The following is a 23,706-nucleotide window of genomic DNA, read 5'->3' as shown; positions in this document are numbered from 1 at the left end:
AAACTGAAATAAGTCAAGGGAAAGGGTAGGTTGGGAGGAACCGTTTTTGATTCCTCACAACTTGCTCAAATCCACTGGCCAGACTCGGCCCCATCTGTCTCCTCCAGCCGCCCCTTGTGCTCTGCCCCCTCGGCGCCCTCTCTGCTTCCCGCTCGCCCCTTCCTGGAGGAACTCCATTGGTAGGTCCTTGGTGACTGGCCGGTGTCAAACTAATTATGCACCAGGAACTGATGGGAGGAGAGAATGGTCGTCCTTTCTCCAGCCCTTGCCCCAGAGGCTCTGCAGCACACCTATCGGTATGTAAATGACTGAAGCCAGGCAGGAGATTCTGGGAATTCCACAACTTACCCCACAAACATGAACAATAATAGTAATGGTGACAGCCGTAACCACAGTTCATGAAGGCTTGCAGTGTGCGCTGCTAGGCACTTTCAGCTCATCTTCCGTTCTAACACTCAGGTACACCTTTATGGTAGCTATTCACCAAACTTTACAGCTGGCAAACTGAAACAAAGATAGGGCTTAAGTGATTTGCCTGAGTTGTTTTAGCTGTTAATGGAACCAGGATTCTAATCCAGGTCTGACTTCAAAACTGTTCCTTGCTAAGAACTAAAGTAGAGATTTGGTTAATTTTTCACTCAACCATGTATCATTATGTAAGGATATATATAAGTTAAAGTGGCCATTTGGGAATAGGAAGTGGTAAAAATTATGCTAACCCAGCAGTGAACTAGGTGAATACCCTGGCTTTTCTTGGTCAGCTGTGAAAAAACTTGAGAGAAAAAATTTACTTTTCTATTGGAGAGAATTTCTTGATAGCCATCTAGTAAGCAAACACCAGACCAAGAATTTTCAAACCTTTGAAGTTCAAAAAACCTTGCTTCAGTAATAAGGCTTTAAGGGGTTGATAGAAATCCTAGAGTCCTCAGTTTACAGAACATAGTGGGTCAGCTGGGCCTGAGGGTCTTGTACTCTCGAGTGAGCAGCAGTGCATCCCCAAAGCAGTGCTTCTTGGCCTGGGGTAATGAGAAGTATGCCCCTCTTCTTAGGGGGGTTAGCTCTGTTCCCAACTCCAACAACTGAGAAGTACTCATCTAGATTTATCTCATTTTCTTTCAGAGAATGAAGTAAAAGCCAGATACATTGACTTTTCTGCAGTTGGCAGAGCTGGAATTTAAGTCTTAACCTTCAGAGTTTAGCCTGTTTTGCAGTCCTATTCTAATTATTTGAGGGTTGATATAAAAGGAAATTTATATGGGTCTGTGGCCAGTAGTCCATGTTCAGAGCAGAGCCAGAGTTTTAAAGTGAACTAGCAGATTCATTTAAAGTGAATCTCTGGATTCAACCCCCAGCCCACCCCGTCCTGACACTAGTCATCTTGGCACAGGGTACAAACATTTCATTGAAAGGAGCCACAGTGTCTGGTCTGTTTATACCAATTGTAACCTTGTAAGCTTGCTACAGAAACAGATTTGTAAATTGAACTTGATTGATAGCTAAAGGAATTTACTTTAGGGTGAAAGAAATTATTCTAATTTCTGTCTGAGTAAGGCTTTTGAGTTGAATACTAATATATTATTAGTGGGTTAGCTCAGCTTTCATTGATTTAAAAAAATAAACATGACCCAAGTAATAATACTAACATTTTATCACTTTAGCTTAGTTCAAAGAGACAAAAGAGATTTGGACTCTAAATATTGTATTGTTTTCTGACTGTAGATCAACTTCAGATGACATTTAAAGATTTAGCTATGAAAAATCACAGCTCCACTTCTTTGAGATGCTTCCAAGTAGCAGTAATCTCTTTTGATGATCTAGATTTATCCATAAGAAGCTTTATGAGACTGTACCATTAAAATACAGTTTCTGTCTTTGAGAACAAGGATTGCCAGTTCTGAATTTGCATCACATCAAGTCCTCCACAATTATCTGTAAGCTGGTGGTCAAATCAGACAAACAGTTGAATTGTTGAGGCTTCATTTTAAAGCAAAAAATGTTGAGAGTCACTTTTCAGAGTAATGGTTTTCAGGCTTGAGTGTGCATAAGAATTAGCTGAGGTTCATTAAACATGTATATATCTGCCTTCTCCCTAAAGATTTGAACTGACTGGTAGTAACCTGGGTGTGGCGGTCTGCAGTGGTGCATTTCACACCACTCCACCTCATTTGAACAGGTGGTCCAGGTACCACACTTTGAGAAACACTGTTCTAGAAAATAAAGAGAAATAAGAAATGGATACACAAAATGAGGGAAAAAATGAAGCAATCAATGGAAAAGAAAACTTACCTGTGGAGAAGGTGGGTGGCTTTAGGTAGTTGATCTCAAATTGGTTCCAGAATTGGACTGAGGTATTCCATTGCTAATGGTGACCAATGTTTTTTTTATCTCAACAAGCAGAAAAAAGATCTGAATATGTATTTTTTTTCCTTTGCTAAACATTTAGTGCCTGCTATCATTTTTCTGTTAGTAAAACAAACACGTAGGTAAAAAATACTAATTTCAAAAACTCAGAAACAGCAAATCAAACTTAATTTGACAACTTTTCTATAAACCCTGTAAACTCAGGGTTATACTTTAGTAGTGCATCAATAAAATATGTATATATTGTATCTTACCAAAATTGTTTCATACCATATGATTGAATTACATTTATTCATTTTGACACACAAAAAGAGCCTCTGTTCCACAAAAGGCCCACGACTTATAGGCGCTCCCCCCACAGACTAATGTGAGAGTAGAGAGACGACTCTTCACCAAGGCCTGAGGTCATGAAATTCTTTATCAGTGCCTTGTTCATCCACTCAAAAAAATGTTTCTTTAATGCTTGATATGTGAAGCTCCTAATCTGATGACAAAGATGACCCTGGTCCTTACCTGCACTGGGTTTTTGCCAAGTGAGAGATTAAGGTGGACATTACACAGTAATAATGCTGTAGTGGGTAAGGTGTAGGGTGCTAAGGAACTGTAACAGACTGGACACTTCAGTTGCATTCAGGAGGTTGAGTGGCTAGTTTCTCAGAGGAAATAGCATCTAATATGAAAGGTTTAGGAGGAATTGTGCATATTTTTGGTTTTACCTTTTAAGATCATATATGATTGCTTTGCAGTGTTGTCTTTGAGGAAGACAATCTCTATGAATATGGTTTTTAAAAAGCTCTTTTGTTTTCTTCTAATCTTCATTGATATATTTGCAGCTTTGAGTTTTTGAATATTTTTTGAAGCTGTTTTATAATGGTAATGTCTGCTTAGAATTTGAGAACTCTTTGCATGAGACACAGAGTGATCAGTTTCTCCTTATAGCCGGCTCTCAATCAGATGTATACAATCAGTGCTTCACCAGAAATCACTGGCTTTCTGCGTGACAAAGCAGAACACTCCATTGCCCTACAGAATGATTGCTTTTAGTGATTACTAAATGATTTTCTTTAGTTAAGGAAACTTTTATTATGACAACCTATAAAGCTTTGAACACTTGATTATCCCAAGCCTTTTGGAGTCATTTACCTAATAGTGACATAATCGGTCGTTAGTTAAAAGTAAATGGTTCTTATTTGATCAATAAATATGAGAGATGCCCTCTCAAAAAAAAAAAAATGTTTATTACTGATGGAACTAGAGGGTTATGCTCAGTGAAATAAGCCAGGCAGAGAAAGACAGTAGCAAATGATTTCACTCATCTGTGGAGTATAAGAACAAAGAAAAAACTAAAGGAACAAAACAGCAGCAGACTCACAGAACCCAAGAATGGACTAACAGTTACCAAAGGGAAAGGGACTGGGGAGGATGGGGGGGAAGAGAGGGATAAGGGGAAAAAGGGGGCATTATGATTGGCACACATAATGTAGCAGGAGGCGGGACACGGGAAAGGCAGTATATACAGAGAAGACAAGTAATGACTCTATAGCATCTTACTACGCTGATGGACAGTGACTGTAATGGGGTATGTGGTGGGAAATTGATAATAGGGGGAGTCTAGTAACCATAATGTTGTTCAAGTAATTGTGCATTAATGATATCAAAATAAAATAAAACCAAAAATGTCAAAAAAAAAAAGAGTAAATGGTTCTTTCGGCATTAATGTGACCTTAGGTGGGCTTTTTCCTTTCTTTTTTGAAAAAAGTAATTTAGTGTGGTGGCTTTCATATGTTTTTTAATGTTATTTTCTTTTCAATTTTGTTCTATTTTAAAGCAAAGGGCTAGATGGAATCCTCCGAAATTCAAAAGCATCGTTACACTGTCTCCAATTTCTTTCCTCTGTTCTCTGTTTATTTAACTGATTTGATTTCTGTGCTCTATCAAAACTTTGATCCGAGTTGCCGGTGACCTCCATGCTCCTAAATCTAACGGTCAGTTCTCCGTCTTAATGTGTTAACCTGTTACCTGCATTTAACACAGTTCGTCACTCCTGCCTTAGTGATGTCTAGAAGCCAGGCTCTCTTGGTTTCCCTCCTGCTTCAGTGCATGCTCCTTCTCAGCTTCTTCGGTGGTTCTCCTCTTCCTGAAATCTGGATAGGACAGTGCCCAGGGCTGTTAAAGGCCCACACTTCTCTTCTCAGTGCCAGACTGTTGTGCCCATCTACCTATTTAACACCTGTTCTTGGATATCTGATACACAGTCTCAAGGTTTGACATGTTCAAAAACCGGAATCCTGATTTCCAAAACCTAAAATTTCCTGTGGTCTTTCCATCCTTCTAACTTTTCAAAGCCAAAAAACCTGGGTTCTGCCTTCAAAATATCTCAGGAATCAAACCTCTTGCCACTTTCCCTCACTGGTACCACCATTGTCTAAGTCACTGTTCATCTCTCACTTGGATTATTGACAGCCTCCTACCTAACTGGTTTCCTTGCTTCCACACAAGCTCACCTAGAAGTTTTTCTCAAAAAAACAGTCAGAATAACCCTTTTATAATTTGTCATATAACATCATAACTTTGCCCCAAACGCTCCACTAACTTCCCTTTTCACACAGCATAAAAGCTACTGTCTCTGCAATGACCCTACGTGATCTAGCCCCCTTTGCCTTTCTCTGATTTCAGAGAATTCCGACTCTCTATTTCAGTCACCTTGACCTTCATGTTCTTGAACGTGCCAGACATACACGCACCACAGGGCCTTCGCATGTGTCATTCTCTCTGCCGGGAAAGTATGCCTTACTCTCTTGCCTCTTTCACATGTTTGGTCAAATGTCATCTTCTCAATGAGGCCTAATAACCATTTTAAAATCATAACCTACCTGTCCCCCGGAACCCTCCTCCCTTACTCTGCTCAATATTTTAACATATTCTAATTTTTAACACATACATAGTAATATGAAATAGATTGTGTTTGTCTGTCGCCTCACCACCTGCCCCTGTTAGAATTCTGAGTTTCATGAGGGCAGAGGTTTTTGATTCACTGAGGTATATCCCAAATGCCCAGAAGAGTGCCTGGTATGTAGTAGGCACTCAATAAATATTTATAGAATGAATGAATGGTTTCATGACTAACTAATGGTTGAAACCCATTCTGAAAACACAGTTTAAGAAGTGCTGGTCTGGTGACCAGACTCAATCCTTAATTTTCTCTGTGAGGTGCCATATGTATAACACACTATGGAGGATAAGTTAAATTTTTCATTTTTTAGTTGTTTTCAATTAATTGTGTTTAGTTAGGTTTGGTTTGTCCAAAAGAGCATGTTGGAATCACTAACAGTAATCTAAATGAAACCATTATAAAACTTTTCTATTAGTATGCCCTTTGTGTTATGTAACTGAGAGCCAGTCATCTACTGTTAGCAGTTTGTACTTCCGGAGTCCCGTATATTTCTTGATCTCTAAGATTCTTACACCTTCTGTTGGCCTGTCTGTTCCTATACAAATACCATTTGATGTTAATTACTGTCATTTATACCTTTTGATTTATTAATAGCCCCACTATATACACTCAAGTATACAAACATTGTTCCTTTTTTTTACAACAGTTATTTTTCCAGATAAATGTTAGAATTGTTTTATTGGGTTTTTTAAAAAAATACCCCCAGAATTTCATTCCAGAAAGTGTTAAAAGTATAGATGAACTTGAAATGAATTTATATCTTTATAATATTGAGGGTTAGAACTTAAAATGTCTATTCATTTATTCAAGCCTTTCACTTTTTTCTGTAAGTCTTATTCATTTGCTATAAGTATATTGCTGTGTTTTCTATAGTTTTTGTTGCTATTATAAACATGCTTTTTTTCTCCATGACATAGTTTAAAACATTGATTACATGTACATGTAAGGTATTAATATGTGTGTATACAAGCACCATATATATTGCTTATATCCACACACCCTTTTACACTCTAATACTTGTCCATTTCTCTTAGATTTTCTAACCTTACAGTCACATCATATACAAATATATTCCTTTCTAATGTTTATACCACTTTTTTCTTAATTCATTGTAGCAACTGGACTCTAGAATGATGTTAAATTAAATAATATGGGTATATATAATTTAATTGTGGGTATATATAATTTAATTGAAAAAAATTTGAATTACTTTATTGGGTTGATCACATTATTAGCTCTAAGAAGCCTTACTGCAAGTGTTGTTTTATAGTAAGCCAGAGAATACTTGGGAAAGTGTAAGATCTTCTGCTCCTCTAGAAACAAGAACATAATCATTAGCTAAGAATGAAGAGTAATAGCTGTCTGAATCCCTGGAAGTTCACATCTCAGGTGAAAGATCTATGCCCTCAATCAAATGCCACGTGAAATGTTATGATTAATAACCTTTGTCTCAAAATCGTATGACAAAATGCTGTTTTTTCTTGAACCCAAAAATGAGGGATAGGCCAGGCTTCTTGTTACTTGATAATCGGTTTTGTGAGCTGTAAACAGATGCCAAGGTGTGTGCCTGTAGCCTAGGAGGCCCTCGGGGTGCTGCTGGTACAGGGAAGGCCTCCCACAGCATGGTCCCAGCCTCTTAGCTCCTCCCAGCAAGCCAGTGCCTATGATCCCTTGGACGCTGGAAATGCTGACCTTGTCTACTGAGTAGGGCTAAAGGTCACATGTAACAGATTGTTCGTGTGTGTCTGACCTTGAGTTAACTCTCAACAGTTTAATAGGGCGATAGAAAGCCAGAAGTTTTAAATAATCTCAAATGTAATCAAGAATTTAATGTGCTGGCTTGGTTTTCTTTGACGTGTTAGTTGCCTTTCATTCACAGATAAAGGTTACATTTTGGATAATTATTTCATTGTTGTAGAGAGAGGCTGTGAAGATTTTATACTGTTTCTTAGAACTAGGGGAAAATTTACCTTTTGTCCACCCCTACCAGTTTCTGTATTTATTGGCTGTATGATAATTTTTACTTTTTGGTTTGGGTTTAAATTTTAGTTGAACTAACCAGATTAATTTATCAGTAGTCATACTGTACTTATTAGCTTTATACTTTTTTCCTTAGTACTATATAATATAGTATTTTTCTCAGATTCTTTTATTATGAAATATGTCAAATGTTAACAAAATTTTCTTGCAGAATGGCCCACAATCTGTATTTGCCTGGTTGTTTCATGATTAATATAAGAACTTTAAATCACCAGCCATCATGATTTATGTCAATTTGCTGAAAATAATTTGTGTACTTGTGTCATGTCACTTAATAATTACTAATATTGGCCCAGTTCCATTCTATTCTGTTACTAATAAGATCTTAGTGGAGAAATCAGCTCTGAAACAGGATCCTAACCTTAGAATATCTGTGCTCTGTCTCTGTTTCTAACAAGATTTCCTCTGTTGCCTTAAATGAGTTACACAACCATTCTACCTGTGCTATAAAACAAGCAGAATTGCCTACCATTTTAAAGTTCAGTGGATTTACTGACTTAAGTTTATAAAGCCCAAAAAAGATGTGGCAATAATTAGAGAAATGATTGCGATACTTTTTTTGGTCCTTTCAAGCAAGCTTTCAGTTAGCATATGTTCTTTGTTTCTCATCTCAGATTCGTATTTAGATGTGAAGGAAAGGGCAACTAACCTCAAATGCCTGCTGTGTGGTAAGCACTGTGCTAGATGCATCATCTTATTTAAGGTTTAGCCTCCATCAAACCTGTGAAATACATGAATTCCAGTTTGCATTTTATAGACAAGGAAACCAAGGTTCAGAGATGTTTAGTAATTCACTCCATATTATAAAGTACCAGAGCCAGGCTATGCACATTTTCTAAGTTGAGCTTTATCATGAGAATGCTTCTGAATACTTCTGAATGTCACATTCATTGAGGAAAATCTCTCCCAAAAAAGTTGGTAGCTACTAATGAAGAATTTACAACATCTTCTGACTAGAAACATTTAACATGTGGACAATAATTCTGAAGTATATTAATTTTCTAGTTATATTACATCTCCTGTCACCGATTCTGTTTCAGGATGTTGGCAAAAGAAGAACTGATGACCATATTACAGAAATGTCTCAAGGTTTTTAAGTCCTCTTCCGAAAAGCAGCTTGGCAGCACAGCAAAGAGAATAGAGGAGTTCCTGGCCCAGTTTCAGAGCCTTGATGGTGAGGCTTGATGATCATATAATATTTTGCCAGTTCCACTAGCTGTGACAGTCATTCAGCTAAAATGTCCTGATGTGCTGAGAGATGAAGAGATAAAATAGTTCATGATCAGTCAGTACATCAGGCCTTAGAATATCAGCCTTGACAATCACAATAAGCCAAAATGGTTCCTTTCCAGATTTGATTTAAACAATGAAAAAGATTAAGTGGGTGGGGAAAAAAAGGCAGCTAAGTTAGAGAGTCGCAGGGCATTATAATCAAGGACTCTCTTAGATGTTTTTCTTAAGTATTTCATCAAGTTTTTTATACATTTCAAAGACACTGCACCAGTCATTTGTAAGCCTGAAAAATTAATAACTGTGAACTGCCTCCACAGCAGTGAGGCTCCTTGGTGTGATTACCAAAATATGCATGTGGTTTGCTTTACTTGGATTTACGAAAGCTGGAATCTTTCAGACCTCAACGAACTGAGGCAGCCTGGCATTTCAGTGTTGGAGAGGGTTACAGTTTCAATGATTTTGCATGATTGCCACACGATCGTTCAGATCTGCTGAATGCTGGGGTGTCTGATTGTGTATAGGTAGCCATGTTCGTTTTCTAATGGTTTTCTCATGAAAACCATTTCTCATGGGCTCTTGCCTTGCTCTGTTTCTAGCACTCAGGTGTGGCATTCTTTTGGTCAAATGAGAGGAATGTGCAGCTTTTATCTTCCCCTATTTAGGGGAATTTTTAATGGAGTTTGGGAAAAAGAGGTAGCTTGGTGTATAAGCACACAGATTGGATGTGGCACACTAAAAATATTTCACTTGGAATGCACATTATCAATCCTTTCTGTTTGGCAAGTGTTCCTTTGTCTTGGAAATCCTTGGATTCAGGAAACTGCTTTTGCTGAAATCCTTCTGTACTTTCTGTAGCTGCAGTGCTAGGATGATGCTAGATGAGTGCTTAGTCCCTGGAAGAAGAAGTGGCGTGAGCAGCGAGAATGAGGAAGAACTCCACAGTACTAAGGGGGTTCCCTCCAGGTCATGTGTGGGCATTGCTCTTTTGCACTACAGTATGAGCTGAACCACTTTTTAAATCACAAAAATTATAAAGGGCTGGAAATTGGTATCATAGAGATCATTGAGGCTGGTGGGAGCGCCCACACGAGAGCCCAGCGCTCTTAACCCCAGCTTGTTGGTCTTTTTCTCACTGATTCAGTTTAAATGCTTCCTAATTGTAGTCACTAGGACAGTGAAGGGCCACCTTTAAGGACATACATGGGGTAAAAGACTTGAATATAAGATAAATTAGGTAAATTTCAATGTTTACAAAATTGTACTCAGGGATTTTTGTAAAGTGAAGCTTCAAATATTGACTTAGAGTTTATGTAACATAAGCTAGTGAACAAATTCTGCAATATGCTAATACTAAATAAAGTATTGGAAATAGGAAGATTGGAGATGAAGACTGTAAAACAATGTCTTGAAGATATAAATTTATTTCTCTATTTTGAAATGTGACACATTGTTAGTAAGAAAGTGAAATTAACTCTTCCCTATATTGGGCAAGTAGAAGTATTTCACTATGCTATCTCTGGTTCCTTAGCAGTTATTTCATATACATCTGGATTTAAAACGACATTTGCAGAGTTAAAAAGGGCAATGTGTCCTATCAGATTTATATTTAAAGCTCTGCTACATGTTAATGAAATGTTACAAAGAATTTATTAGATATTTTATCATTAAATTGTATCTCTCTTGAACCAAGAATTATTCATAGCGAAAAAATTTATTCTTTGAGAACAATGAAGATTCTCCAGCTGCATCTTCCTGTCTTAAGATTTAGGCCAAATAAGCCGTGTGAATGTGAAGTTCCCAAAACCTGCCCTGCACTGGAGAGAGGGTATGAGCCTCGTGCTGTCTAGTATGCTGTACAGTCATATTTTTTAAGAGATACGGTTTTCTTTTCCTTTGCTTAAAGAACCGTGATGCACTTTTAGATTATTTCAGAACTTCTGTGCACTACCTTCTTCATACTTAGTGTTGTAACAAAAATAGTGAATTGGAAGGTGAAGACCAAGTTTGCCAGGGTGTATGCTTGTGTTGTTTACAGTCTTGTCACAGTCAGAGGAATACAGTTTAAATGTTTTTTAAAGCTGTTTACACTAGCACATAGATCTGAAGCTTTCTGCTTGTTTGAGGTGTTATGTGTGTTTGTATTGATTTTCTTACGGTCATATTTTTAAAGTTCAGCAGCTGATTTTTTTTTTGAAGACCTCTCTGCAACATAACATGTCTTTTTGATTGACCTTCAGCTTCTGGAAGAAATCATTTATCTGATGGGATCTTATCCTTCGCCACATTAAAAACAAAAAATAGATGAAGCTATTTCCCTTGGACTAGTAGAAATGTTTGTTCTTGACTTGAATGGATTTACCAGTTGCAGTATTATTGTTTTTGTATTAAAAGCAGAAGCCAAAGAGGAAGAAGATACTTCTGGGTCACAGTCCAAGGGGCTTCAGAAGACAGACCTCTACCATCTCCAGAAGGTCAGGTTACTTTCTTTTCCTTCCAACTGCATCCTGTGATGCTCCCCTTCTCGCGGTGTGTGTTCTAGATCAGCTCTGCCTGCATGTTTTGTTTGCATTTTTAAGCCACAATCAGGAACACAGCACATTTTGTAACTCACTTATAAATTGAATATCCCACTGCCATCCTCATTTTCCGGGATGCAGTCTGGAATCTACTAGCCAACATAGGTGGGAACTGTTCCTGTAGCCTCAGAGAAAGATAATTAACTGGTAATAAGGGAAAATGAGAACTTGGTTGCAAAAAGGAGTCTGATTATTTATCTGACTTGTTTTTGTCTTTCCTCAAACCGAAATATCCAAAAGAACCTAATTCATTAGTTTTTAGATACTTTGTATTTTTTAATGCATATTCAGTCTATAGCAGGAATTGAGCCACAGTATGTCTAATATCCTTTTTCAGATAGTTCTGACTTCAGGATCTTGGTTGTCAATGTTAAGAACCCTCTTTGTGCCATGACACAAAGTTGTGAACAAAGAGTAAAATTTCAGTGTAAGCAAAACGGAACACACGGAATCTGTTCTGTTAGTATGGCAAAAGGGCAAGAGTTTTTATTTTTCTTGTAAGTCCTTAAATGAAGTAATAATGGGTTGTGGGTAGTGACCATTCTGCCATATAACTTAGTAATTGCATGAACTGCCCTTTTCCTCTTTCCCTAAAAATTCAACTGATAAACCTTTGAGCAAAACACCTAGGAGGCGAGATTCTTCCCAGACCTTAAAAATAAACACAATCCATTCACATCTGGTTCTTTCTCTGAAGATCAGCTGCCTCTGCTTGAGAAATACAGCTCCACTCTAAGGGTTTTTCTGTCTCAAAAATCATCAAAAAAATTATGTTCTTTCATCTATAGTCCTTACTGGAAATGAAGGAGTTAAGAAGAACAAGCAAGCAGCAGACCAAGTTTGAAGTACTCAGAGAAAAAGTTGTGAACTTTATTGACAGCCTGGTGAGGTGAGTCTATTGCTCCTAAGAGCTAAAAATCAGGCTGTTTTCCCCAATAACACTGCTGTGAAAGCTGTCCATAAGCAATTCAGGATATTTTCTCCTAGATTAGGCTTTGTGCTTTTCAGGTCCCTTCATACAGCATAAATGTCTAATCAAATGACCTTTGTTCATTCCTTTATACTGCCAATTCAAGAACCCAGGTTTAGTCTGACCTACTTTATTAGGCAGAGTCAGAACTGTTTTCCACCCAGCAGCAGAGGGTTTGCACTGCACTTTTATCCTTGCTCTGTCTTTCCTAGGACTGTGCTGGACCTGGGCCAAGCCCAACAGATAGAACAAATAGACTGTAATGCCCTGTTTTATCCTGTGTAAAGGACTGGTACTTTTAAAGTACAACTCATTATCAGCACCAACTTCATGTTGTTAAATATACTAATGGTAAACTTAGAAAGCCACTGGTCCTGCCTGTATTTTAAGATGATTCCTTTTTGTGAAACCAAGATCATGGATTTCCAAGAGCCAGCTTTAAGCAGCTGTGTAAAATCACTCACCAAAGCTGCCTTTCAGGCAGTTGGAACATACTATATAGCAAAAAAGAGAAGTGTGGAAAATAAAATGATTTCATAGTTAAAAAAGCAGGAAAAAACTTACCATTGCTTATTCTATTGTTTTTTTTTTTATGGCAATTCAAAGTCAGTAGCAAGCTAGCACTGAACAGAATGAAGTACAAAATATAGCAGTTCAATTACTGAAGACAAAGGAATGGTTTTCTGGTAAATTACCTGTCCTTCAAAGTGAAAAGTTCATTTTTCAGGACAATGTGGGGGCAGAGTCATTGTCCCTAGTCACTGGGGAGAATCTACTAATGTCATCAGAGGTCCAAATGATCAACCAAGTGTGACAAAAGGAAGATTAAAGTGAGAAAGTGAGAATTGGTATCATATAAAAGTACTACAATATTAAACTGACCTACTGGCCAGAAATGACCTTTCATAACCCAGAGTTGTCCCTGCCATACTGGCTCGTGCTTTCCTTCTCTTGTTGTTTCTAGGCCAACTGGATCTTCCCTTTTACCGAGCTGTGACCACTGTAGTTGCTAAAAATAATTTTGCAGTGTTGTAATTTGGCATAATTTATAGGCCAAAAGTCAGGTTCCTTTCTGAGTTCCACTAATCCCCAAATGCAGGCTCTAAACCAAACAGCCATTCTCCTTTCAGGATCTTTGACCTGTGACTTTTAACTGCCCTTGAGCAGTTACTGAAATAAAGCTGAGGAGGACTGAAGTGTGTCGAGCATGTGCGTTGTGATTGCAGAACAATCACAAAACTTTCCGTTCTAGGTTCTATTTTATTTACTAAGACTGACTACCCCAGGAAGAGATTAAGATTGTAGCATGTTGGAGGGACCTGGGAAGTCATTTGTCAGACAGCTAAAGCCCAGAGTCTATTTGTAAAAAGTCACACAGTACTAGTGTGCTGACATCTGTCAAAAGGCCCTATTTCTTCTCCACAATGTCCTCAAGGACCACATCCGTTGTTTGAACAGAGCTGGAGTTCTGGAGGGAAAAATGTCCTTTAAAGATAAACACAAGCAGTAGACTCCAGGAGACAGGCTCCCAGATACCATCAGCAGCTCTTGCTGAGCTACGAAGAGTGAAGAGTAAGTTGCCACTTTCTAAGTTACCATTTTCACTAAAATACAGGCTTCTACTTGGTAGGTTTGGTGGACACTAAGTGGATCTACCAGTCCCCCTCCAAGCACTTGTTTTGTTTGTGAACTCCAGTCTGAATCCATGAGCATCATGCAGTGCCCTAGTGCCGCATTCATTGCTTATTTCTCGCAGCAAATATGTTGCAGTATATTTCTATGTCAATCTCCAAGTTTGCAGTTGGACAAAAATTTTAATGTAGGATGTTTTGTCACTGTGTTCAACTAACATAGTTCAGGGGAAATGAAATATAGACAGATATTTAATAATCTTGCCTATGATGGAGATTCTTTGAGGGTATCTAGAAAGGCCTTTTGCCTTGGGAATTACCTGAATTTGTAAAAATTAGATATAAAGATGTTAAAAAGGGGTAGGAAAACAAATGAGAGATAAAAGTTCTTCTGATATTAATTCTTAGCTGGGTGCCTTGTTAGATTTCCAGTCCATAGCAGGGACTTATATAAGGTCTTCTACAGACAGTCATTAGGGAGAAACGGGCTGAGGTTGGGATAGGAAGAGTTTATAATCAGAAATTACAAATGACTTCTAGAGAGGCAGTCAGCATTACAGAAACCGTTCCTGAGGCTACAGCTAAATTAACTCAACCTTGAGAAAGATGTTAGCAATATTTGAGGTATAAAATGCTGGTCCTTAGGGCCAAGTCAAAAATCACACACTCTTTGCAAATAAGTTTTGTTCCAGTTGACTCTGGGGAAGCAGTAGCATCCAAAAGACTGAACAGGGGACCAGGAGCTCTTGAGACAAGGGAGGGAGAGAGATGGTGACAAGTGACAGACATGGTTAATATCGTCTTCACTCCTTTTCCTCAAAGCTACTGACTACACAGGTGGGGCAGGTGTGGGATTTCATAGGTAGTGGCATCCTCTCCAGGAGAGGAGAAAGCGAGGACTCCAAGAAAGGTAATTCCCCCGGTGTCTGGACCAAGGTAGCTACTTTGTTTTGCCTGTACTGGTGGAAAAAATCTGTCATGTGGCCAAAATAAATCCCAGGACTGGACTAAGCCCCAAGAATCTTCCTGAAGGCATGTGAGTTAACCACTTTCATTGAATTAGTGACTTATTTTGTCTTTGGGATGCTGGTGCCAAAGTCTCTCCCTTCCAGTTTGCTAACCTCCAGGTCGCCCAAAACTGCGTTATCACCATGGCCCAGGCCAGCCGATGGGCTCATTATCATTAACTCAGAAGCCCAAGTTAACAGCTTTTTCTAGTAATTGAAATTTTAATGATCAATTTTCTTGTTTTCAATACTCTGAAACTAAAATTTAGCCATTTCTGCCTTCTAAAAAGTGATTCCAACATATAAAGAACTTTCCAGGTATCATTTCTATGAAAAGATATCAATTAAATCATCTTCTGTCATCCAGAAGAATTTCCTAAACTCTTAATTCCAGGTCTAAGGCCTATGTTTAAGATTGCCAAGAATTAAATGTCTGCTCTGGTAAGGGATGTGGTATCTCAGTTTTCTAAATAATTTACTTACTCATTAATAAAGAAATTCTACCTTAAAGGTTTTTAGCAGAAATGTAATTTATGTACATTTGTCCCATTTAAAGGCTTAAATCAAAACTGAAATAGTTTCTCATACTTATTTTTAAAAATACTGTATGGAAGAGGTACAATTCTGAGTAAACCTGCACTAGATTTGATATTTGGGTTTTGTTTGTTTTATAGTTGATTTTGCTTTTTAAGTTAATTCCTCAAGTCTTCCACAGATGATTGTCAAAAATGTCACACTGAAAATAAACCTGTGCTTACCTGAAACCTGACACCTGACATGGGCTGTTTCAGAGAATACCTTCTGCCTCCAGAGGCTCAGCCCCTGCACGAGGTGGTGTACTTCAGTGCCGCCCCCGCCCTTCGTGAGCACCTGAACGCGGCACCCCGAGTTGCCCTCCACACTGCACTCAACAATCCTTACTATTATCTCAAGGTAAGAAGCAGATATGTTTCTCTGGCAGTTTAGTTCAGATCTCAGGCTTTCTTTATCACAAATATATTGTAAATTTGGAATTACAATGGAAAGGAGTTGGAAGCTCAGGATTGTACCACTTTGATTTAAAAAAAAACTGTTTAGACTTTAGAAGGCATTTTGTACACGTGAGGGTATCAATCAGTAATCAACTAATGCTGCCTGCTTTCATTTGTAAGTTTCACGTTCACATGATAAAACCAGAGTCCAGACACTAGAACTAATTCTGCAAAAGGAAAGGAACTGTTTCCTACAGACATAACAGCAGATCAAATAGTAGGGCATACTGAAAAGAAACACATTGGGATTGTTACATTTTAAACCAAACAATTATGTACTCTGAGAGTATCTCCAGAACTGAGTGCTGAGAAATACATACACTTTGCCAAGAATAAAACTTCTGAAATCCAGATACATTTGCTAGTTCTAAGGTGTTCTTTAAACAGTGAATTTAAGACAGCTTAGAATTTTAAAAACTTTATCATCAAGTAGTTATCACTTTCTACATTTCAGTCAGCTATGTTTCAGTAAGTTACATGAAACCATTTGTTGATAATTTGCTAGGAAGTTAACATTAATTGGTTAATAAGTTATCAGCTGTTAAGTGCCTATAAATGTTGCCACAAAGTTACTTAAGTCACTCCATAAAACCTATGAAGTGTTCCAATGTACCAGATTCCTGTTCTAAAATGGTGCCCAAACTAACATTACAAGCAAATACTGAGCAGGAAGAGATAGATCAGTGGTTTTCAATCTTGGTGGTAGTAGATAGCTTGAATAATGTCATATTAAAAGCCAAATATCCATAAATTAAAAGTCCTTTTGGCTAGTGGTGGGTCACAGAAGACAGAACTGTTACATGTGTAGCAATCTTTGTGAGGATATATAATCTCCATATGTATGAGAGAAATTTTCTAAGAATGATGAGTTTCACACAAGTTGAAGAAAAAAAAGTTTTTGTAGGTATAAGATTTGCGATGTTAACACCACAGTCTTTTCTTTGAGAGCTAACTTAGAGCCCTTGTAATGGTGTGCTGGTGTTTATTAGTATAGTCACTGCTAGAATTCAGGTAATTAAAAATGTTGGTAGTGGCATTTTATTGAAAATCCACAGATAATTCCATAAACTTTATGGAAACAAGCCCATTAGGGTCTCAAAAATTAATGTGATTAAAATGAAAAACACATTTTCCTTCTGATGGGAGTATTCTTCTGACTAGGACCTATACTGAACAAGAACTAGCTAACTGCTGCAGACTAAACGCAGCTCCCTAAATAAAGGAAACCAAAGACTCCATTTACTGGCTTACAAAATTTCCTTATCATTTCTAACAAGATATTCATCGTAGATTTACTGTCATTTTTAGAATGAAGCACTGAAAAGCGAAGAAGGCTGCATTCCAAATGTTGCCCCCGACATCTGCATCGCATATAAGCTGCACCTGGAGTACAGCAGGCTGATCAACCTTGTGGACTGGGCAGAGGTGGGTCATGGGGGACTAGCAAGCTGTCTATTTGCCTAACCGTCCATGTCAACTTTCTGCGATGTTTTTACACCTTTGGTACTGTAAGCTTTTTTTTTAATGCCCTGTCCTTTGGAAAGCATAAATGATTTCATACTTGAAAAGTTCCTCCAGAAAAGCAACTAACTGCTCTATGTTCCCCTCAGTTCCTTGCATTCTGATCCCACAGGGCTCAGCCAACCCAGTTCTGCATTCATGCCAGGTCAAAATAAGTACATGATCTAACCCCCCAGTTAACAGTAAGTAAAAGCAGAACAATTAGGTCAGTTCTGTTACTCTACAAAATACAAAAGTTTATAAGTAACTAGCATTTCTCTTATTGCATAGAAGAAAAAAAAACATGGAATTTAGCAATCAGGAAGTACAAGGAACACTTGGGCAAGCCAATGGAAAGTAACTTCTTTCCCTCCTCAGAATATTAGAGTTAACTCTGTTGAAGACCCCATTTGGCAAAGTCTTGCCACCTTTTAAAAATATGCATAATTGATGGTCTCTAAGAAAAATAGGCATTTTCCTTGAGGGTAACAGGTTGGGGAATAGAGGATACATGTAATCCTTTGCTTTTCAACTTCGACTAGTTTTGTTTGTTTTTCTCTACATACTGCTTAGTTTTCTGAAACCTAAGGTAATATACAGGAACCATTCCATTATCTTTTTTAATGTGTACTTGATTTAAAGTGATCAGCAGTGTAATTCTGAGAATCTGAAATTTGGTGTAAAAAAAATTTGCCTATTAGCAGCAGCACTTGACCTGGTTTAATAGAGCCAGCAAGTGCAATAAAAGATGTTTGGCAATGGTAGAGATTTCTGTTTTCTTCTATCTTGTCTCTCAAAGGCTTTTGCAACAGTTGTGACAGCTGCTGAAAAAATGGATGCAAATTCTATAACCTCTGAGGAAAGGAATGAGATCATCCAGTATCCTTTTACAATCATTTCTCCAAGTATATATACAAGAGAATGTTAAGTTTACTTTCTTTAAATCTAAAGCAGATATTTAGAAAGTTGTACTCCTAACCTTATTAGTACTTGTTAATATTAACCATCCCATCCCACAATAACACTTCGAAATACTCTGAATGTAATCTAAAATGAGACCACGTCTAAAAACTTTTATCAAGGTCTAAAATGCTTATCAAGGTCACAATTCAAACTCACCAGGAATGTCCAAAAACTGTCATTATTGAATTCTCTATTTTTCTAAGGTTATTAATATACTTGTAGCAGTTGGGGGTAGGGGAAGCAATTTTCCTACTGTGTGAAAAATTAGGTAAGCATTAAGCACTTTTCCATTTGTGTCTTGATAGTGAATTCTGATTATATTTAATGTTCTCCACTAAGGATTAGTTTCATTTAGGAGTATATATTTGAACCATTCTTCAGTTTATCAACTAATGTTTTAACATTGTGATTTTAACCTTTTTATGTCCAAAATACAACATGGTGAATTTCTTTAGCTACAGCCTCCAGTGCTCGGTTTATTAGAGCTGTTTCTGAACTAGAACTTCTGGGATTTATAAAACCTACCCAACGGAAGACTGACCATGTGGCCAGGCTAACATGGGGAGGCTGCTAGAAGGCACATGAATGAGGCCAGAAGAATCACATTTAGCTTAAGAGAAAAAGGAGACCTGTCAGATTTACATGCCACTGGAGGAAGACTGTTTTGGCAAGATAAATGATCGTTCTTGTGCGATGTTTAACCAGAGGGCAGACTGCTGATCCCAGCCAGGGCTGCATCCGAGCACCTGTGCAGTGCTTCAGATGCTTCAGCGCACTTGCATGGTAACTAAAACCTGTCTCATGTTATCACTGTAATTTTCATTGTCATTACTAAACACTGAATAAATTGTTCTTGAACATAGTGTACAAATGTGATAAATTCCTTTAATCCAGGATTATAAATTATTTGCAGTTGATTTAATGGTACTTATTCCTGCTCCCCATTTTCCCGTACCAGTGTTTTTCATTTTAGCAAATTGTATAGTAAGATAAATACCCTAAAGGTTTCTTTTTCTTAGTGACTAGATTATAAAACTGCCTCTGCTGCCCCATTTCCTTTAGTCTTACAACTTAAAAAATCCCAAGTTGTTTGGCTTTATGCTTAAATGCAGTAAATACTCTACTTCAGGATGATCCATCGTGGAGTCTTAGAGCCTCTAAGGCCTATACAAATCACATCTCAACCTTATAAAGCCCAGATAAGGAAGTAAGGCCCAGTAAAGTAACACCTGGATCTTTTCATGACAGGACTCAAGGCAGTGAAGATATCTGAATGTTACTTAATGTTCTACCCATGACAGAATGCTGTGATGTCTCTTTGAGACTATTCACCAACATTCCAAGATTACCATGCAAATATGACCAGGAGTAAAAAGACCAACTTCAGTAAAAACTGTTGTGATTCACAAACCTTGTAACAACTACATAATTGCAGTCATTTTTTGTGTTCTGAGGACAAATACATAACTTAAAATTACACACAAATTTAATCTATAACTTAAATCTCATAATTCTGGAGTGTAAAGCAGGTATTATATGAGTATAAGAGTATCTTAGCCCTCTGGCAACATGATGGGCTGAGACTGTGACATTACTGGGTAACTGCTCCCCAGTCTTGCCACTCCAAAAACCTGAAAATACTAAGGTGAAATATATCCCCAAAACAGTCAAAATGTTGCCAGTGTTAAACAGGGAAAGCCCAAGATAACAGAAACAATCAACTGCAAACCAGAGCAGAAAGTGTCTAGCTCTGTTACAAGAACAGCATTAGTTAAGTTATATTAAATGTCTTGTCTTCATCTGAAAGATGGCAGGATTTCTTGTGCAGCAGAACTTAAACATATGCACAAATGGCTGTAAACTTGGAAATTAAGGATTTATGATACACGTATATAAGCACCACTAACCGTAAGAAACTGGACAAATAGTGGCTTTGGATACCTTGAAATCCATGTTAAAGGCAGTGCCTCTGTCATCTTCAGGGGTCATTGAGGGCATAGAGCAGATCCTCTACCAAATGGTTATGATCAAAGAACAAATTTCTGTTGTGAAGTCTCTGTGATTTATCTTCACAACATCTAGCTCAATATTTATTACCTCAATTCTCGGATAGTAATTTCCCTCCAGTCAAATATGCCCTCAACCACATTTGACATTTTTAACAATGCTTGGTACAACCAAGGGAAGAATATGTGGATGATTTTAAGGATTTTCTCATCTACTGCCTATTCAAGTGAGGCAATCATTAATGAGAAAGGTTTTCTAACATCCATGTCCTGTTACTATGAGGACATCAACACCTACAACATGACTTCCTCCAGCTTTGAAATGGTGCTGATGAGCACCAGATATCATCATGTTTAGAAACCATTTCTTTCAACAATACTCAGATAGCAAAATGCTTACACTGTAAGGTACAGAGAAACTGATCTCACACAGACCAGCAGATTCACATCTAAGGCACCCTAAGCAGTAGCCCTGCTTTATTATTTTTAATACACTGGGCACTTAGTTGAATTCCTGATACCTAAATGCATGTCATACACTGTACCACTTTTTTTCTCCCCTTACTGTCTACTTAAAAAGAATAGGTGACAGTCACAGATGAAAACTTTTCATAGTGCATACCCAAAAAAGCTATGCAATTAAAACATGAAGCTCATTTGTGGTAATCACTAATGGAGCACAAACCCCGCAAGCCAGTCTATGAACTGTCAGCTCAGTTGTGTGTCCACTCCTTAATACTGTAAGACCTCAACCACAAAATACCTTACAAATGAGGCACTGATTCACTAAATCTTTTAATGAAATACTCATCTGAAAAACTCTGAATCGAAGCAATTTGAAATCCATTCAAAAAATACCTATTGAGCAACCATTCCAGGCACTTTTGATAGCTTCACTAAGATCTTGGCCCTCACTACATTCTAGCAGAGAGTAGAACAAATTATATATATATGTGTGTATGTAGAAAAAAACAGAAAGAACCAGAGTATCAAATCATGCTGACATTTTAGACAGTGGTCAGAGCAGGCCTCATTGGAATAACATTTAAACAAAGACTCAAAGTTTGTAAAAGACTGACCTATAAACTTTTACGGTAGAATTCATTGTAGGCAGAGAACAGTAATCATAAAGGTCCTAAGAAAAACTCCACTGGAGGAACAGTAAAGGCGGCTGGTGGAAGAGGCAAAGCGAGCCAGGGGACGAGGAACCCGATGCAGTGGGCGGAGTGAGGCGATTCAGGGCCCTGGACGGTACCGCTGTAAGGTCTTCAACCTTTGTTTAGGTATAGGAAGCCATCTAAAGCACTTAGACTTTTAAAGGATTACTCTTCTATGAGAATAGGCGGGATAGTTAAGGAGAGAAAATTGAGGCAAAACAAAGACAAGTGGGAGACCATGAAATCATCCAGACCAAGACATGGTAATGTCTGGGATGGGGGTGATAATGTAGATGGTGAGATTTTAGAACCAAGATGAGGTGAAAAACACGAATTAAAGATACTTTTTGGTTGAGAAACTAGAACAGAGAACCATTAACTGAATGGAGATGATGAGGAAAAGCTTAGAAAGCAAAAATAAGGAGTTTGGTTTTGGACATGTTTTGAGACTTCAATGATATAGTCGAGTGGAAATGTCACACAGGTGAATATGATGACGTCCAGGATTAGATGTGATCACCAGAGTATGAACAGAGGCAAGACACCACCCAAGATGGAACTCCCCAGCAGAGCTGTTTTAAAGTTCAGAGAAATGAGGATTGGGCCAATAGCAAATAAAAAAATTATACAGAAGAACCAGGTAAGACTGAGCAGCAAATAGAGGATGACAACAATCAGGCAAGTGTGGTATTTTGCCAGCTAACTGAAGTGTTTCAAGGTCCAATACTGGTTACATTTAGCAATGTGGAAATCACTGGTGACTAATAGTAGTAGAGTAGTAAAGACAAATCCTGAGTAGAATCACCCACCAGATGACCTAACGACTGTTCAAACTTATCACTAGCCCTGGGAAAGCCATACACTGTGTGATGTAATATGTAATCAGAGCGTCATCTTGCTCAAAAGGTTTAACCTGAAACTAATAAAAACTTTAGACCTAACTTCCAATTTACCGAATTTCAAAAGTACAGAGGAGGTTATATTGATGACAACACAAAGAAGCATTTCAATAAAAACGACAGGCCTAGTAGTTCAAGAAAGTCAGAATCTTGATGAATCCTGTTTTAGGGAGGAAAAAAGCTGCAAAGACATTTTGGGGACAAATGGGAAAATCTGAATATGGACTCGATATTAAGTTAGGGAAGTACTATTTTAAGTGGGATAATGGTATCAAAGTTATATAGAACAACCTTATTCTTAGCAGGTGCATCATGTATACATTCTTTTTGAAACAAAGCAAGTATGGCAAATTAAATTGTTCATGCTAAGTAGATCATTCCATCAAGTCAGCAATTCTATTTTTAAATTTTTTCCTAATAAAAAGGTGGAAAAGGGGGGTAGAGGGAGACTGGAACCTTACTTTCAACCCTATAATCAATCCAGCTGCCTGGATTATCTAGGGAGCTTATCAAACAGATTCCAACATTAAGTGTTCAGAAGTTCCACCTTCTATGCAGTCTGGGGGTAGAGCCTAGAACTCTTTCCTGAAAGCTCTCCAGTTAAATACTGCTAATGCATTGTCTCATCTGGAAACCATCTCCTCTAGGGATATAAATTCTTACCACAGGCCAAAGATAGCTTTGACATTCTAGGCCTCCAGTAATTATTTTTCTCATTATCACCTAGTGTGTTTCCTCAAAAATACAAAGACTTACACCTGGTGATGGGCCCTTGTTAAATCAGCAATTTATTCAACACATTACAGTAACCTGAGTACAGCACAATAGCAGCACTGCCTCTTATTAAAAGAGTAAGATGACTTGTTAACACACTAAATTCTAATTTAATAGGTAGCTATTTACCTATTAAAAGCAATTTCAAGGATCTTTGGTAATTCAGAATCCCTAAGTAACCAACATAATCGTGGCTGGTTTTTGGACAAGAGTAATCAACTACTAGATCCATCTAATTATAACTAAATCAAAGAAACTGCCCACAATTTTATTTTCTGGGATTACCTTACACAGTATTTAAAATCAGGAAGTTGCCCATAAAGCTAGGATTTTTTGGTATAATGATAAGCAGAAATTTGGCTATAAAAAAATTTCATTCTTGATCAAAGTTTAACCTAGGATAAAACCACATTACTGTGGCTCCAGATTGCCAGCACTGACTCCCCTTTTAATATATCTTGCTATCCAAGTATAAAACCAGTTCTTTTATAAATTTAAATGTATGTGGAAATTCACACATGCTTAATTAAAAGACTGTTCATCATTTTGTACTTACTAGGGTTAAAAAGGGATAAAACATTTACATTCACTCTACTCCCACTCCT

At 37.7% G+C, this 23,706-nt stretch overlaps 1 protein-coding gene across 5 annotated transcripts in view; it reads left to right on the top strand.

Annotated features, from left to right (window-relative positions):
* Positions 1-19,128, top strand: part of ORC3 (origin recognition complex subunit 3) — a 60,722-nt gene extending 41,594 nt beyond the window's left edge. For 3 of the 5 annotated variants that reach the window (XM_037013935.2, XM_073220998.1, XM_037013925.2), the window contains 7 exons: positions 8,395-8,528; positions 10,979-11,058; positions 11,952-12,052; positions 15,563-15,704; positions 17,111-17,227; positions 18,102-18,181; positions 18,734-19,128. In XM_037013935.2, coding sequence (XP_036869830.1) covers positions 8,395-8,528; positions 10,979-11,058; positions 11,952-12,052; positions 15,563-15,704; positions 17,111-17,227; positions 18,102-18,181; positions 18,734-18,839 — 760 coding nt within the window. In that variant the 3' untranslated portion in view covers positions 18,840-19,128. Of the gene's footprint in view, positions 1-8,394; positions 8,529-10,978; positions 11,059-11,951; positions 12,053-15,562; positions 15,705-17,110; positions 17,228-18,101; positions 18,182-18,726 lie in introns of all 5 variants that reach the window. The other 2 variants (XM_073220996.1, XM_073220997.1) reach the window with 2 other exon arrangements.
* The last annotated feature ends 4,578 nt before the right edge of the window (positions 19,129-23,706 follow it).

The sequence above is a fragment of the Manis javanica genome, chromosome 13 (genome assembly GCF_040802235.1).
Source record: "Manis javanica isolate MJ-LG chromosome 13, MJ_LKY, whole genome shotgun sequence".
In the NCBI taxonomy this organism is placed as follows: domain Eukaryota; kingdom Metazoa; phylum Chordata; class Mammalia; order Pholidota; family Manidae; genus Manis; species Manis javanica.
Note: the sequence above shows the minus strand (reverse complement) of the source record. Positions and strands in the feature narration are given on the sequence as shown.